General features: G+C 40.4%; 3 protein-coding genes and 1 long non-coding RNA gene across 4 annotated transcripts in view; 3 read left to right on the plus strand and 1 right to left on the minus strand.

Moving 5' to 3' along the window:
* The first annotated feature begins 1,243 nt into the window (after positions 1 to 1,243).
* On the plus strand, positions 1,244 to 3,771 carry LOC134801771 (zinc finger protein 569-like). Its single transcript, XM_063774365.1, has 2 exons — positions 1,244 to 1,489; positions 2,347 to 3,771. Exons 1-2 carry the CDS (start codon positions 1,316 to 1,318, stop codon positions 3,730 to 3,732), a joined length of 1,560 nt encoding a protein of 519 aa, XP_063630435.1. The 5' UTR covers positions 1,244 to 1,315; the 3' UTR covers positions 3,733 to 3,771.
* Positions 3,772 to 4,080: 309 nt separating this feature from the next.
* LOC134801769 (zinc finger protein 684-like) lies at positions 4,081 to 6,288 on the plus strand. The gene is made up of 2 exons (XM_063774363.1): positions 4,081 to 4,302; positions 4,954 to 6,288. The coding sequence occupies exons 1-2, from the start codon at positions 4,120 to 4,122 to the stop codon at positions 6,232 to 6,234; spliced, it is 1,464 nt and encodes a 487-aa protein (XP_063630433.1). The 5' UTR covers positions 4,081 to 4,119; the 3' UTR covers positions 6,235 to 6,288.
* A 268-nt stretch (positions 6,289 to 6,556) lies between these two features.
* Positions 6,557 to 7,320, minus strand: LOC134802012 (uncharacterized). Its single transcript, XR_010145796.1, has 3 exons — positions 7,165 to 7,320; positions 7,020 to 7,092; positions 6,557 to 6,928 (listed from the first exon to the last, which is right to left on the minus strand). It is a non-coding gene; the product is annotated as an uncharacterized LOC134802012 (long non-coding RNA).
* Positions 7,321 to 7,787: 467 nt separating this feature from the next.
* Positions 7,788 to 15,178, plus strand: part of LOC134801728 (uncharacterized) — an 84,730-nt gene continuing 77,339 nt past the window's right edge. The window contains exon 1 of the mRNA XM_063774323.1: positions 7,788 to 8,102. The gene's annotated coding sequence lies outside the window, so the exon portion shown is untranslated. The remainder of the gene's footprint in view (positions 8,103 to 15,178) is intronic.

The raw sequence follows: 15,178 nt of genomic DNA on the forward strand, positions 1-15,178 counted from the left end.
TATCTCATATATAGTACAGTCGTGATCAGAGGGCCTACTGCCAACATCAAAAAATCGAATATCGTTACCTACCTCTATGGCTATTGAATATTCGAGCGACAGAGAGGCAGAGAACGTTTTTAGATTTTTCGTTCATAATAAAATATCTGGATACAAATATAATGAAATAAAAAATAGTGACTGTACATATATACCTAGGGCATCCCATACCAAGTATTTTTTTTGCATTTTCAGCCATAGGTATATTTGATTAATTTCACGAAGGCAAAACTATATCTTATTGTCATGACATTAAAGTCCTAATTTATTTCAAACTCATTACCTTTGTGATTATAGCTTTTCAATGAAGTTAGAATGAGACAACTGCTGATATTGTGCACTAAATGTGCCGGTTTCAAGCATTAGGTCGTTTTGTCGGTGATCAATAAGTACTCTAACCAAAAATGTGGTACCGTTTACGTGAAAATCTCACAAATCTCAATGTCTTGGGTTCGATCTAAAAGGGGGTTACTCATAAGGGGGCATTAGGATCTAAATGGTCGCTATGTTCCCTAGTTATGTTGCTACATGTGTTGTATCATTTCTTTATTTATATAACTGCTGTATCTCTAATAAAATGTTACATTGATATTTTTGTTTTAATTAATAAATACTCCGAGGTTGGTCTTACACTTCTTACAGCAATGGAACTTATATAGTTTGTCAAATGACTGTCTTATTTCAATCATAGACAGAGATAATCATACTATCTTTGTCTTACACTAGTACTAGCACCCAAAAGAAAAGGATAAGTATAGTTTTCCTGGTTCTTACTGACTGACAAATTGGTTTGACCAACTATAACTTTTGTAATTGGAATAAAAAAATATATAATGTCCTCTGAGCTCCTGTTCGCCGCTTTGTCTGGGTATTTGTTTTTTATACGAAAACAATCGCTGAACTAGGAATTCCCTGTTCTCATCATACAGTATAGAGTTCCCTTTAGTATAGTCTGTCAAACAACTTTGTCAATAGAAAAAGGCGCGAAGTTCAATTCTTCTATGGGACGACAATCATTCACGTTTACTGTTTTTAAATTTGCCGCTATTATCTACTGACGGAAATGGCTTAACAGACTATATATTCTTGGTTCCGTTTTACGAAATCAAGGCAGAATGGTATACAGCCGTAATCATTAACAAAATGATTAAAAAATACTAAACGTCAAACCGTTACGTCACTGATCTGTCAAACGGCGTAGTTAGGTTATGTTGTTAGCGTCTATTTTTTTGCTATAAACAACTTAAATAATCAACAAATATTTGATATCACAACCATGACGGCGCTAAAACAAGCCATATTACATTCATTACTACAGAAGGAAAGTTTGTGCTGCCTGTGTTTCGGCCCAGTTGGATCTGAACATGTTTATTTAGGCGATGAGGCGATGGTGAACGATCCTGGCGACGTAAAGCTTACTGAAGTGCTGCGTTACATCCTAGGATGTGATGTAAATATCCTTATTAAGTTACAGTCGATCCTGGTAACTATTAAAGTTTAGGTAACATTGAATAGGTTTTCAAATTAACTTGGCGGTAAAGTCGAAGATATTTTAGTATTAGATTAAGTACTGGACGCAAGCGGCACGCGGCATATTTAGGATCAGATTTATGATCCCAATAACGTGAATATCTATTTCTTGAAAACGGTTCATGGTACCTAAGCATTAAATTACCAGAAATCGTGTTTGTCCAATGACAATTTTATTCTTTTTAGGGTTCCGTACCCAAAGGGTAAAACGGGACCCAATTACTAAGACTTCGCTGTCCGTCCGTCCGTCCGTCCGTCCGTCCGTCCGTCCGTCTGTCTGTCTGTCTGTCTGTCACCAGGCTGTATCTCACGAACCGTGACAGGGGGCTGTCCATAAATTACGTCATCGATTTTTGACAATTTTGGACCCCCCCCCTCAAATCATCCAAAAATCATGCTTCGAATGACCCCGTTTCCTCCTACGTCGTGCTACCGTCATCCGATGTCCAGACCCCCCCCCCCCTAATTTGAAATGACGTAATTTATGAATAGCCCCTAGCTAGACAGTTGAAATTTTCACAGATGATGTATTTCTGTTGCCGCTATAACAACAAATACTAAAAACAGAATAAAATAAAGATTTAAATGGGGCTCCCATACAACAAACGTGATTTTTGACCAAAGTTAAGCAACGTCGGGAGTGGTCAGTACTTGGATGGGTGACCGTTTTTTTTTTTGCTTTTTTTTCGTTTTTTTTTTGCATTATGGTACGGAACCCTTCGTGCGCGAGTCCGACTCGCACTTGCCCGGTTTTTAGATAAGCCCATTCTGTTTCAGGTGATGAATAATTTAGCTTTCCAAACCCTATGCGATGATTGTGTTATATCAGCCACACAAAGCTACATGTTTATCAAAAGATGCAAAGAAAACACTGAAAATCTACAACAAGCCATTGAAAATCTAGATATTTCTTTACAAAACTCAACAAGCAATCCAGAATCATGCAAAACAATATTTCTTTCTTTAGACTCAAGTCTTACCACTCAGGTTTACTACGATTATAAAAAACCAGTTACTTCACTTCCAAAAGCTTTGGCGAGATTTAAATATGTCGCCTCTGATGTATGTAATGGTAAATATTACATAGAGAGATCTGTCAATAAAGAATCAAGCACCTGGATTGTTCCAATTGTTGGTAAAGATTTTGATGACAATTTTGATAGTGACTCGTGCATATCACCAGAAAAAATAAATAAAACTAAAAGGCATCATAGAGCTAAAGAAATTTTATCTGACAGTGTGATGCTACATGAAAATAGTACAAATAAGAAGCTAATATGCAAAGGTTGTGCAAAAACATTTGAAAGTATCACCATGCTACGAATGCATTACATGAGGGTTCATGCAGTAAAGAAATTACAGTGCCCAAAATGTGATCACAAATTTGCTACTAGCAAGTTGCTAGAATACCATCTAAGTCTTTCCCATGTGAATGCCGTCTGTTATGAATGCGGAAAAACCTTTACTAACATAGCGAGTTTAAAGAAACATGAACTCTCCCATAATGTCTCATCTAAGTATATCTGTCAGAATTGTCACAGAGTATACAAAACATTACGAACCATGAAAGATCACATTTACAACGGAGTTTGTGAGAGGGGAGGCAGAACAGGAAAATCAGTTAATATAGGAAAGTTTATTTGCGATATTTGTGAAAACCATTTTGCTACGAAGAATGCTGTACGCTCACATATGATCACTCTTCACGGGTTTGGATGTGACGATGCTGTACACACTTGTTCATGGTGTAATAAGAGATTTGAAGCGCTCAGCAGTTTGAAAGGCCATATAGTTAAGCATACTAGAGAACGCAGGTTCCAATGTGATCTTTGCAATGAAAAGTTCGTTACACATCCAGCGTTAGTGAACCATACTCGGTTGCACACTGGGGAAAGACCATATCTGTGCGACTACTGTGATGAAGGCTTCATCTCTGCTTCACGACGGATGGAACATATGAGAAGAAAGCACTTGGAACCATCACTTCCATGCAGATTCTGTCCCATGATATTTAAATCTGGCGCTGGTAAACGGAAACATGAGCGAAGGCATTTTAATCCTGCTAGCAAGCTATATGTGCAGGAGGCTCTCAGGCCTGTAGGAATCAAAGAACCAAAAGAACCTACACCATCTACGATCAAAAAGACGGTAGTAGTTAGTTAGTTACTTTCAATATCTAGAAAACTAATAAACGCACATTATCGATAGGACTAAGGATCCCTTATTTTTAGCATGGTTTTATTTAAATATGTAACACATTTTAAAGAGGCCATTTAAGGAGCGGAGAAGAAAATGTAGGGCCGCCATTTGTACACTTTTCTTTTTTCACCGTATTTTGTGCAATAAAGTTTAAACAAAGGATTTATTTTGTTTTATTTACTTGATGCATAAGTGTCGAATGTACAATAAGGACTGAAAATTTCAGTTGTCATTTTGAAAAAAAAAAATTCAATAAATGTCAGTGTCAAAGTCGGTGCGTTTGCGTTTGGTTGCTAAAGATTTATTAAAGTTTATTTACCTGCTGCAGTTTACTATTTTCGTTATAAAATAATGACGGAAATTAAGAATCCTCTATTTAATGCATTGTTACGGAAAAAGAGCATGTGCTGTTTGTGTTTTAACACAGTGGATGACGCCGCAATCCATATAGAAGACGAGGTGGTGCTGAAAACAAATAGTGTCACAAACCACTTGGAGCTCTCAGAGGTTCTAAGTTTTGTTTTAGGGAATGAGGTAAATATTCTAGTTAAAGATCTATTCTGTATTGTATAACTTCTCTTGTCACTACCGGTAGAACATCTTATACACGCATATTCATTCAGTTACGAAAATGGTCTTTCCAATGTAACACTATAAAATAATTGTCTGCGGATTCTGCAATAGACGCTCACTTCTGACGACTGCTTAGCCTAGTGTAGCGGCAGTGTCCTACGAAGCTTTAGTGACTAAAGTGGTTCCTAACCTGGGGGTAATTACCCCCGTGGGGATAAAACTGGTATTTTACGAGGGGTAATAAGCTATCCTAATATAACAATACAACAAACGTACACGTTTTATTTTTTATTACTATTGGGAGGAGGGGTAAAATCAGGTTCCCTAGTTAGTCATAGGGGTGACTGGACTGAAAAGGTTAAGAACCATTGCTTTAGTCTCGATTTGAATCCCAGGTCATTTATTTGTGAGTTTATGAAAAATACTTGTTCTTAATTATGGATGATTTCTATGTATAAAAGTATCTATTCGACTAGGTTGATTTGTGTAATATTGTCCTATATTATTATTTCTATCTTCCTTGGAACAATAAATTGTCTGCAATATACACAACTAAGTGATGAAAACAATAATACAAAAAATAATAACAATACTTATTTTTATGTTTTGCAGGTCAATGGAATCCTGGCTTTTGACACAGTTTGCAAAGAATGTTCAATAACAGCATTAAATTGCTACACATTCATCAAGAAAAGCAAAGAAAATACACAAAATTTACATAAGGCTATAACAAATCTAGATCATAGTATACCACATGACATAGAACATGTTTTTTGCAAGTCTCTATTTATTTCGTTTAATGAAGATCTAACAACTCAAGACTTTTTCGATTATAAGAGGTCTGTGAATTTGCCATCAGCTATCTTAAAGAGGTTTCAAAGCATTTCTAATATAGGAAATGATAAAAATGCTGTACAGGATGTGAAGAATGATGATTTTGATTACTTTGAACTTGACACCGAACCAGTAGTAAAAACTAAAAAACACAAAAGTCGACCTAGGAAAAATACTTTGCCAAAAGAACTTATACTACATAAGGATAGTACACATTTGTCATATAAATGCAGTGGATGCCTTAAAATTTTCCAAACATTAGATTACCTACGGCAGCACTATCTCAGGCTACATGCACCGAAAACTTTTAAATGCCCTAAATGTGAGCGCAGCTATGCTTCATACAAACTAGTGGAGCAGCATTTAAAAGACTGTCATCAGACTGTAATATGTGTTGAATGCGGAAAAACATACAAAAACCGTTTCAGTTTAAAACAGCATGAACTCTCTCATAGACTAAGATTTGTCTGCCAAAGTTGTGGCCGCGTTTACAAAAATAAAGATACATTCAAACAGCATATTGAGTACGGAATATGTGGTCAATCCGCTAGAAAATCGGCAACAGACGGCTTGTTCAAATGTGATATTTGCAATAAACAGTACTCCCGTAAAAACACATTGCGTGTTCACATTAAATTTGAACATACAAACACGGGACAGCAACATATATGCAGTTGGTGCAACAAGAAGTTCAGTTGTCAAAGCAGATTGAAAGCGCATACAGTTAAGCATACGCAGGAAAAGAACTTTCCTTGTGATATCTGTGGGGGTAAATTTGTTACGAAAGAGTCTCTTCTGTATCACACTCGTATACATACTGGAGAGAAGCCATATAAGTGTTCATTCTGTGATTTAAGATTTCTATCTTCATCCCGTCGGGCCGAGCATGTAAGACGTCAGCACATGGACCCAACGCTGACTTGTGACATTTGTAAAGCCAAGTTTAGGAGTCATTCCTGCTTGTTGAAGCATAAGCAGAGGCATGCAAACCCAAACAGCAGGCTGTTTGCTGTTGAAGGCAAGCCTCAGGAGGAAAATGAGTATTGCATCAAGAATTAAATTTTATTATTGCAATTTGCAACCAATTAAAGCTGGAAGAAAGTTGAATTGAGAATATGTGATGACTGATATGTTTATAAATGCATAATTTGCCTAAATTGAAAACTGTACCATAGAAAATATTGGCTTCTGAGGAACTTCCAGTTAACTAAGTTTTTGTGTGGACTTTTTTTTTAATGATTTTAGTGTTTTTGTATATTTTATCTGAATTAATTGTAAATACATTTATTTAACTACACTATACCTAGGTATAATAATCAAAAATAAAAACAGTTGTGATCAGTATGATTTTTATTTTATTACAGATGCATTACTTGGAACATGATTAGGGCCCAAAAACCATGCATTTATTCAAATATAATATGGCCCTATAACGGCTATACCACAAACCAAAAGTAGCTCAGTCCAAGCTTATGCCCAACAATTAGTGTCTTTAGTTCTTACCAACACATGCTGTCACTCTTATTACTATTTTATATCTGAAATATTGGCACAATAAGAACTGAAGACGCCTTATAAGCTTATAACTACATTTGGTTCAATTACAGTAAACTATGTTACGAGTTGACCCAGCCTTCAAAATTATCAAAAGGTAGGTCCATTAGACTCATTTTGCCCTTCTGTAGCAAGTTGTCTAAAACGTGGCTAGCGTCCATCAGGGCTTTACGAAAATATTGAGTGTATCCTTGTGGCACTAGAAAAAAAAACAAGACATACACAAACAGATAAAGTAGTGCTTAAATATCACAATCACTACGCTGGTCTTGGGTGTAAAAAATGTTTACCTGTATCACTTAAACTTGTAAATGAGTCAAATGTGTCCTTAATTGGTTTACATTCAGATCCTGAAACATAAAACTATTCAACATGTTAGAACAAATGACTTGAATTTCTTTGCAATTAATGTGATGTCTTATTATTTTTATTTACCATTAACAGCAGAATTCCTAACGAGATAAGACTGATCCTTAAGTTTATGGCCATGGTTTACAATAAATTTGCACGGGTTGATAGTTGAGAGTGGTAAATTAGGATTTTAAAACATTGCCTTTCTACAATTTCGCCAAATTCGTGGATTTTCAAAAAAATGCTACTGTCAATTTTAAATATTCGCGCATTCGTGACGTCGGAAAGAGTGCGTTCAAGATGTAACTTTTTCTGACATATGAACATGAATGTAGTATATAACTGGATCAGGCATGAGGGTGGGGGGGGAAATGACCGAAGGGGATAGTCTTATGTATCTTTCAGTAGGAGTAGCAGCGAAAGCGCTATTATTGTTTGTCCTTGTCACAGTCTCACATTTTTTTTTCCTCAACGTAAATTTAGTATGGATTATGGTGGGCATCAAATAAATTTGACCAATCATAGTGTCGCATTGCGTATGTTTTGTCCCTCACGGTGCCACACGTATAGCACATCTACAACAGGATCCTACTATGCATATGGACCAAATAGTCAGTGTTGCTAGAGTACAATAATGGCAAAATTGCAATAACTAAACGCAGCGCAAACTTTTTTTTGTGTGACGCAGTCAGTTGGATACGTCGTCAGATGGAAGCACTAGACGAGCAATCTGTTTGTTTATTGGTCGAAAGGTGGCCTTCTTTCTTCAATAGCAAAATGGCCGAATTTCGTAGGAGCACGACAGACGTCCCGGAATGTTTGTGTGCATAAACGTGGAATAATCATCGTTGTAAATAAACTGAAGTGCTAGTGCCGTCCTTTTGTGTCAGTGAATGCTGTGTTACCCAGTGCCTACGTTGTGATCTAGTTTTTAACAAGGTGTTTTATCAGTGTTTTGTGTCTTGTTTTCCCGAGTAACATCGGCCTGACATCTGTTTTGGATTTATGTTGACTTGATAACGGTTAGTACTACCCTTTGACCCTTTAATTAATACTTGGAAGTACTTTGAAATAGTTTTAAGTGTCTTAGAAATATTACTTTTTGTTTCGTAAAGTTTTGACACGTAATTCTATCCTTGTTTACTTTACGGAACTTTGGTTGGATAGAACGGGATAGATGACGAAGTATGTGGTATTGTCAGTCCCCTATCCTTTTTGGAAAGTATTGTTATTGTTTTGGCGGTGACCTATAATGAATGCATTGGAGTCCTGTATGAGAGGTCGAGTTGGTAATTGGAGTTGACCCCTGTTCATTGGATGTGACATAACCGGCGTAGGACGCGGGTATGACTGCCAGTGACATCATTGCCGCGTATTTTGGGAATAAATTATTTATTTTCACTGTCCACGCTGAACGGTTCGCGTAAAAGTTCGTGATGATGCTTATTACACATACACTCACTCATTTTACTTTCTACACATTTGCAATTCAGCTTTTTTGTTCATCAACTTATCACTGTATTGTAGTGTGTAATGACACAGAATTACAAACACTATTGTAGTCACCATTGTAAAGGATGTAGTAAAGATCAGAGTGCTTGAGTTATCAATGAATATTATTGCCCACATTGTTAACTGTGCCACAGAATAAGTAATAGTACTATCATACAGAAAGGAAACTTCCTACAAAACCGAAGTTTGACAGCGGTTCAGGGTCGAATCATGCTATCCCTTTCTAACATATGGCACTATCCCTTTCGGCTATTTAGGGTTGTCAAAATTCAAGTGATTATCTTATCTGTGGTCGTGCACACAAAAGGAAGTCAAGTGGTGCCAAGCCTAATAATTGCTTGGAGCAATGCTGAGCTGAGCGGAGCCGAGTTTGGCCGAAGTCAGGAGTTTCGCACCCCTGACTGTACATCGGTGGACCTTATGCCTTTTGTAATAAAGTCCACCGATGTACAGTTAGGAGTGTTGCTGTTTGTACACAGATTAGAGCATCCTTTATGACTATTGCCTTTTGACAATGTCTCAGTGGTAAGATTGGAAGAATTGAATATAAGAGAGAATATTGTGAGAATTTGTCATTGATAGCCTGCTAAAATGTAGATACATAATTTTTGAGCAGTTGTAATGATAAATAAATCAATTGAAAATTCAATGGATTAAATCATCCATTTCCTGGCATATTGCCAAACTAATACACAAAAATTGGGAAAATAGTAAATGGGCAAAAATTTTACTAAAAAAATAAACCAAAATAACTAATTTCATTTGTCAATAAACTAACCCAGTGAAAAGCAACCTCTATCCTTGTCCAGTCCCTATATCGTCATAAAGCAGATTTCTGTCAAAAAGTATACCTAATAATAAGAAAATTAATAACTATCCGGGTAATTACTTAGTTTTTGAAGTCGGTGCCAAACCAACAAAAACATTCTTTGCTGCCCCTTATTTTTGAAAAGATTGAGAGGATTGCTCCCTTTAATGATAGATAAACAATTTTCAACAAGTTTTATTTATTTGTTACTATCTATACTCTTTATCTTTATGTACTTAAATAAAAATAAACAAACAATTTGTACATTTTCGGCACAAATCAATGCTAACACTATAGTAATAGGAATGTCAATGATTTTCTATTAACCTTCATTTTGGTTACTTGACAACCATACTTGAAAACCATACTGCAAAAAGTTTATTTCTTATTTTGGCAAGTTGTACAATTTTAGTCCAGCACACTGACACATATCTAGATTTTATTTGAAATAGTATCATAACTTGAACAGTAATAATTATGACCTTATGCATTATGACACTCATAAAAATAAGTGTTCTGTGAACAAAGTTTTGCATGGAACACTAAAAATCAAAAGTAGCTTTGCCACTACAAATATATGAGAATTTATGAACAACAACTTATGTTGCTTTACAGATTTTTATAGTTGAATCATCGAGAGCGTGGAATTGCATATGTAGTAGTATTGTTTGTTTACAGGCATTCTATATTTGAATTTTCTATTTTCTTGTACTATCAGCATACAACCACTACAAATGCAATTCCATCTTCTCGATAATTCAACTATACATATTAGTTATTGTTCATATAATTTTGACAATAGTCTGTATCTTTAGATATTTAAATAAAAAAAATCGGGCAAGTGCGAGTCGGACTCGCGCACGAAGGGTTCCGTACCATATAAAAAAAAAACCAAAAAAAAAGCAAAAAAAAAACGGTCACCCATCCAAGTACTGACCACTCCCGACGTTGCTTAACTTTGGTCAAAAATCACGTTTGTTGTATGGGAGCCCCATTTAAATCTTTATTTTATTCTGTTTTTAGTATTTGTTGTTATAGCGGCAACAGAAATACATAATCTGTGAAAATTTCAACTGTCTAGCTATCACGGTTCGTGAGATACAGCCTGGTGACAGACGGACGGACGGACGGACAGCGAAGTCTTAGTAATAGGGTCCCGTTTTACCCTTTGGGTACGGAACCCTAAAAAGAGTATACAAAATCTACCCTCAAATGGTTTCTTAAGCCAGTTAAAGTCAGGTTGTTCAGTGACAGATCCAGGTGGTTTTGTATTTGGTTGTGTTCGATAGCGAAGGTGGACTGTATTTAACGAAAAAAGGGGCGAAAGTAAGGTGAAATTTAGGGCCGATGGAGCAAGAAAGTTGGGATAAGTCGAGATAAATAGTATGAAAGTTAAACCTAAAGTGTGTATATGTGTAGACGGAGTTACCTTTGATCCGGAGACTGTGGGAGCCAAATCGTTGGTCACCGTTGAAGACCGCTGGTGGTGATTCTGGCTTTCTGTCGCAAGCTAGAGGAAGCGTAAAATCGTTACCTGCAGTCGCCCAACTTAGACCTCTGATTTTCCCTTCCACGGATGAGTTCGGCTTCCTCCGGTACACAACACTGATACTAATGAATTAATGTCCTAAATGGTAGTAGTGCTTTGAATAAAGTGCGAAAATAAGCGAGAGCAACGAGAGTAGGTGTGAACTGGTGGTAGGTTTTTGACACACTGGCTCTGTCAACTGTATGACAGAGCAACAGTTTATTTTTTTTAAATGTTTGAATTTTAACTGTGACAAAGTGTTGCCACAGTGAACGCAACAACTATTCTAAAGGTACGAATGGCATAATTGAACATTCCGCCCACCAAAATACACTAGTATTTTGACTAGACGAAAACAAAGACGATAGAAGTAAACTTAGAAAAAATAATACTAAGACTATACAAAAATAGACGACACAATGGTAGCGCTCGAAGAGCGATTAAACGGGTAAGGGGCACAGCTTGACCACGGGTCGTTTGTACAGTCCGGTAGCTGTGCGCACCGTCACCACACGACAAATCCCGTCGGACCCGGGATGAGTGTCGACAATGCAACCCAGAGGCCACTTCATGGGCCCTGTCTGCTCGTTGACTACGAGCACGAGAGTACCGATTTGGACGTCGGTTTGTTTGTCGTGCCACTTCATTCGCTGCTGCAGAGTATGCATGTATTCTTTTGACCACTTGGTCCAAAAGTCTTGGTGCATTTTCTGCAGCAACTTCCACCGTTGAAGTGGGCCCAGCCGAACATCCGAGAGATCTTCCTCGGGTACGACAGATAAGGGCTCCGTCGTGAGAAAATGGCCCGGAGTGAGGGCCGATAAGTCATTAGGATCGGTACTAAGAGGAGTCAGGGGTCTTGAATTAAGAAGAGCCTCAACCTGAGTCAAGATTGTTAGGAACTCCTCGTACGTCAACCTCTGGCTACCGATGACTCGAGCTAAATGTGTTTTGACAGCCTTGATACCGGCCTCAGCGAGACCTGAGAAGTGAGGGCTGCCTGGCGGATTAAACTCGAATTTAATCTCGCTATGCGTAGCAGCATCTCCTACGAGACGTTGCAGAATATTGCTCGCACCGACAAAATTCTTCCCCTGGTCGGACACCAACCGATTACACCGACCACGACGCGCGACGAAGCGGCGAAGCGCGGCGAGAAACGCGTCTGAGGACAGCTCAGTGACGAGCTCCGTGTGTACAGCCTTCGTCGAGGTGCACACGAAAACGCAAATGTAACCCTTGTAGGTCTTATTGCCTCGCCCGCGACCCAGAGCTATGTCAAAAGGTCCACCGAAGTCGACAGCAGCACTCAAGAACGCTTTGAGCTGGGCTACCCGATAAGACGGCAAGTCGCCCATGAACGGCGCAGGAGCACCGAGTGGTCGAACACGGAAGCATTTCATGCATTTTGACGTGACTGCGTGGATAGCTCGCTTTGGGGACAGTATCCAGAAATGCTGCGCCAGCAAATTATGAAGCGTTTGGACGCCTGGGTGCATGAAACGCTTATGGTACTCGTCGATCAAGAGGGAGGTAAGACGATCGTCGCGAGGTAGCAACAGGGGATGTTTAACATCGAATTCGAGAGAAGCTCGCGACAGGCGTCCGCCCACCCTCAAGAGACCCGCGTCATCGAGGAATGGAGACAATTTCTTAAATGCCTTCGGGAGAGAGTTCAAAAGATTGTTTTTCACTTTCTCGATCTCCGAAGCAAAGTGGTGTTGTTGAACAGAACGCACGAGGAACATGAGCGCCTGTTTAATCTCCAGGGGTGTTAAAGGGCCGTCCAACAAGTTGTTGGGCGTCTTTCGATTTCTCACGTTGTGCACGAAACGAAAACAATAGGCAAGGACACGTTGGAGTGTCGTCAGTGCCGAGAACTTAGTCATAAGGTTGTCTGTCCACGTCTCCTGCACTGAGACAGTGAGGACTGTCACCTTACGCTCTTCATGTAGAACATCCACGTCGACTAACAACGTTGACTTAGGCCAGTCAGGCTTGTCCAGCACGAGCCAAGATGGACCCTTCCACCAGTTACTATGGTGGACCAGGTCGTCCGGCAAGAGCCCCCGCGACCCATAGTCGGCTGGGTTGTCGCCAGTCCTCACGTGTCGCCAACAATCGGGAGGAATAATTTCCTGAATGTGGCTCACGCGGTTAGCCACGAAAGTTTTCCACTTTGAAGGGCAAGACTTTATCCAAGTCAACGCAACGCTAGAGTCAGACCACGCCTGTACCTTATCGATTTTGTGGAGAGGCTCCAGAGCTGTTGCGACCGACTCCACCAGGTCTGCAAGCAGTACCGCGGCCAGCAACTCCAGACGCGGTATCGACAACTTACGCAGGGGTGCCACTCTCGATTTACCACAGACCAACTGGACGTACTGCGTTCCGTCCTCGCCTGTCGTTCGGACGTAAACCACCGCGCAAAACCCTCGCTCTGAGGCATCGCAGAACCCGTGAACTTCGAGCGAAACGAAGTCCTTGACCATACGACGCGGGACCGACACAGACTTCAGAGAGGGCAGCTGCGCTTTGTACTCTCGCCATTCGGATGCAAGGTTCTCTGGCGCGTCGTCGTCCCATGAGACACCTGAGACCCACAGCAGCTGCATGAGGTACTTCGCGAAGAATGTCACAGGTGAGAGCAGGCCCAGAGGGTCAAAGATCCGAGCAATCTCTGAGAGGATGGTACGTTTAGTGCACCGACGATCTTCGACAGCGACTTGAAAGGTGAAGTCGTCCGCCTGAGGTAACCACGAGAGGCCAAGAATTTTTAGAGAGATGTCCCCAATGGAGTTGAACTCCCGAAAGTCCTCAGAATACAAGTCTGAGGAGGGGACACCGTCGAAGAACTCCTGGTGGTTCGACGTCCACTTCCGCAAATGGAAACTGCCAGAAGCTAATATCGTCGACAACTCCGAACGAAGCTTCCGTGCTTGTTCGACAGAATGCGCTCCAGATACCACGTCGTCGACATAGATGTCGCGGTCTAAAACTGCTGAACCAGAAGGATATTCTTCCCTCGATTCCCTCGCCAACTGGGCAATGGTGCGGAGAGCTTGGTAAGGAGCGGACGAAACGCCGTAAGTAACGGTCAGCAGCCGATAGTCCCGGACAGGCTCATTGACAGACGGACGCCACAGGATACGCTGATATTCAGCATCTTCCGGGGACACTAAAATTTGTCTATACATTTGCTTGACGTCGGCCGTGAATACAACATTATGCCACCGAAAACGAAGGAGCAAGTGGAAAATGTTGTTTTGCAGCTTCTGGCCTGGCAGTAGCGCATCATTTAGCGAGATGCCTCGGCTGTCCTTGGCACTGGCGTCAAAAACGACCCGGAGAGGAGTACTGGTTGACGAGGGCCTCAATACTCCATGGTGGGGAATGTAGAAGAACTTCCCCACATCCACCCCCGGAGGGTCACACTCCTCAAGGTGGCGACAGCTTTCGTAGTCCTTCATAAAGGCTACATAGTTTCTATAGAAGTCGGAGTTACTCAGTAACTTCCGCTCCAGCGACGAAAATCTCTTGAGAGCGATGGCTCGAGAGCCCGAAAAGGTGGGTTTATTGGAATGGTCAGCGAAAGGTAGAGGAACGACAAATCTACCTTCTTCTGTGCGACGAAAGTTAGCGAGAAAATATTCTTCGCACAGCTGATCCTCCTTCGACAAAATGACGGTGTTCGGAGAGCTGACATCTTCCAACTCCCAAAACCTCTTAATAGAGTCGTCAATCGATAACCTGCCCACGACCAGTTGACAATTGTTACCACGGAACCGAGGACGACAAATGTCCGTAGCACAGTCGCCTGCGTCACCCATCAAAATCCACCCGAAAATGGTGTTGAGGGCAGTCGCCTGGCCAGGGGCCCCATGGGTTAACCCAGGGCGCAACGAAGAAGCGAGAATGTTAACGTTCAGGAGCAAGTCAACAGGTCCTGGAATGTGCCAATGAGGGTCAGCCAACTCTAAGCCCCTGATATGGCGCCATGATGAGACATCAACATGATCCGTTGGCATTTCCGGACAAATTTTTGGCAACAAATAAGCCTCTACTGAAATAGCGGTATCAGAATTTCCAAGCCTGGACGAGACGGTACATGACAATGTGCCACCGGGCTTGGACACCACTTCACCAATACCAGTCACGACATGCTTTCCATATTCTGCCCGGAGACCAAGCTTCTTTGCACATGCCTCGCTTACAAAATTGCAAGCACTGGCACAGTCGAGCAAAGCCCT

This window comes from Cydia splendana, chromosome 23 (assembly GCF_910591565.1).
Source record: "Cydia splendana chromosome 23, ilCydSple1.2, whole genome shotgun sequence".
Classification (NCBI taxonomy): domain Eukaryota; kingdom Metazoa; phylum Arthropoda; class Insecta; order Lepidoptera; family Tortricidae; genus Cydia; species Cydia splendana.

Coding starts and splice junctions, on each gene's coding strand:
- LOC134801771 (XM_063774365.1), top strand. CDS start 1,316: ATGACGGCGCTAAAACAAGCCATATTACATTCATTACTACAGAAGGAA. Junction 1,490..2,346: donor GTTACATCCTAGGATGTGAT/GTAAATATCCTT, acceptor ATTCTGTTTCAG/GTGATGAATAATTTAGCTTT.
- LOC134801769 (XM_063774363.1), top strand. CDS start 4,120: ATGACGGAAATTAAGAATCCTCTATTTAATGCATTGTTACGGAAAAAG. Junction 4,303..4,953: donor GTTTTGTTTTAGGGAATGAG/GTAAATATTCTA, acceptor TATGTTTTGCAG/GTCAATGGAATCCTGGCTTT.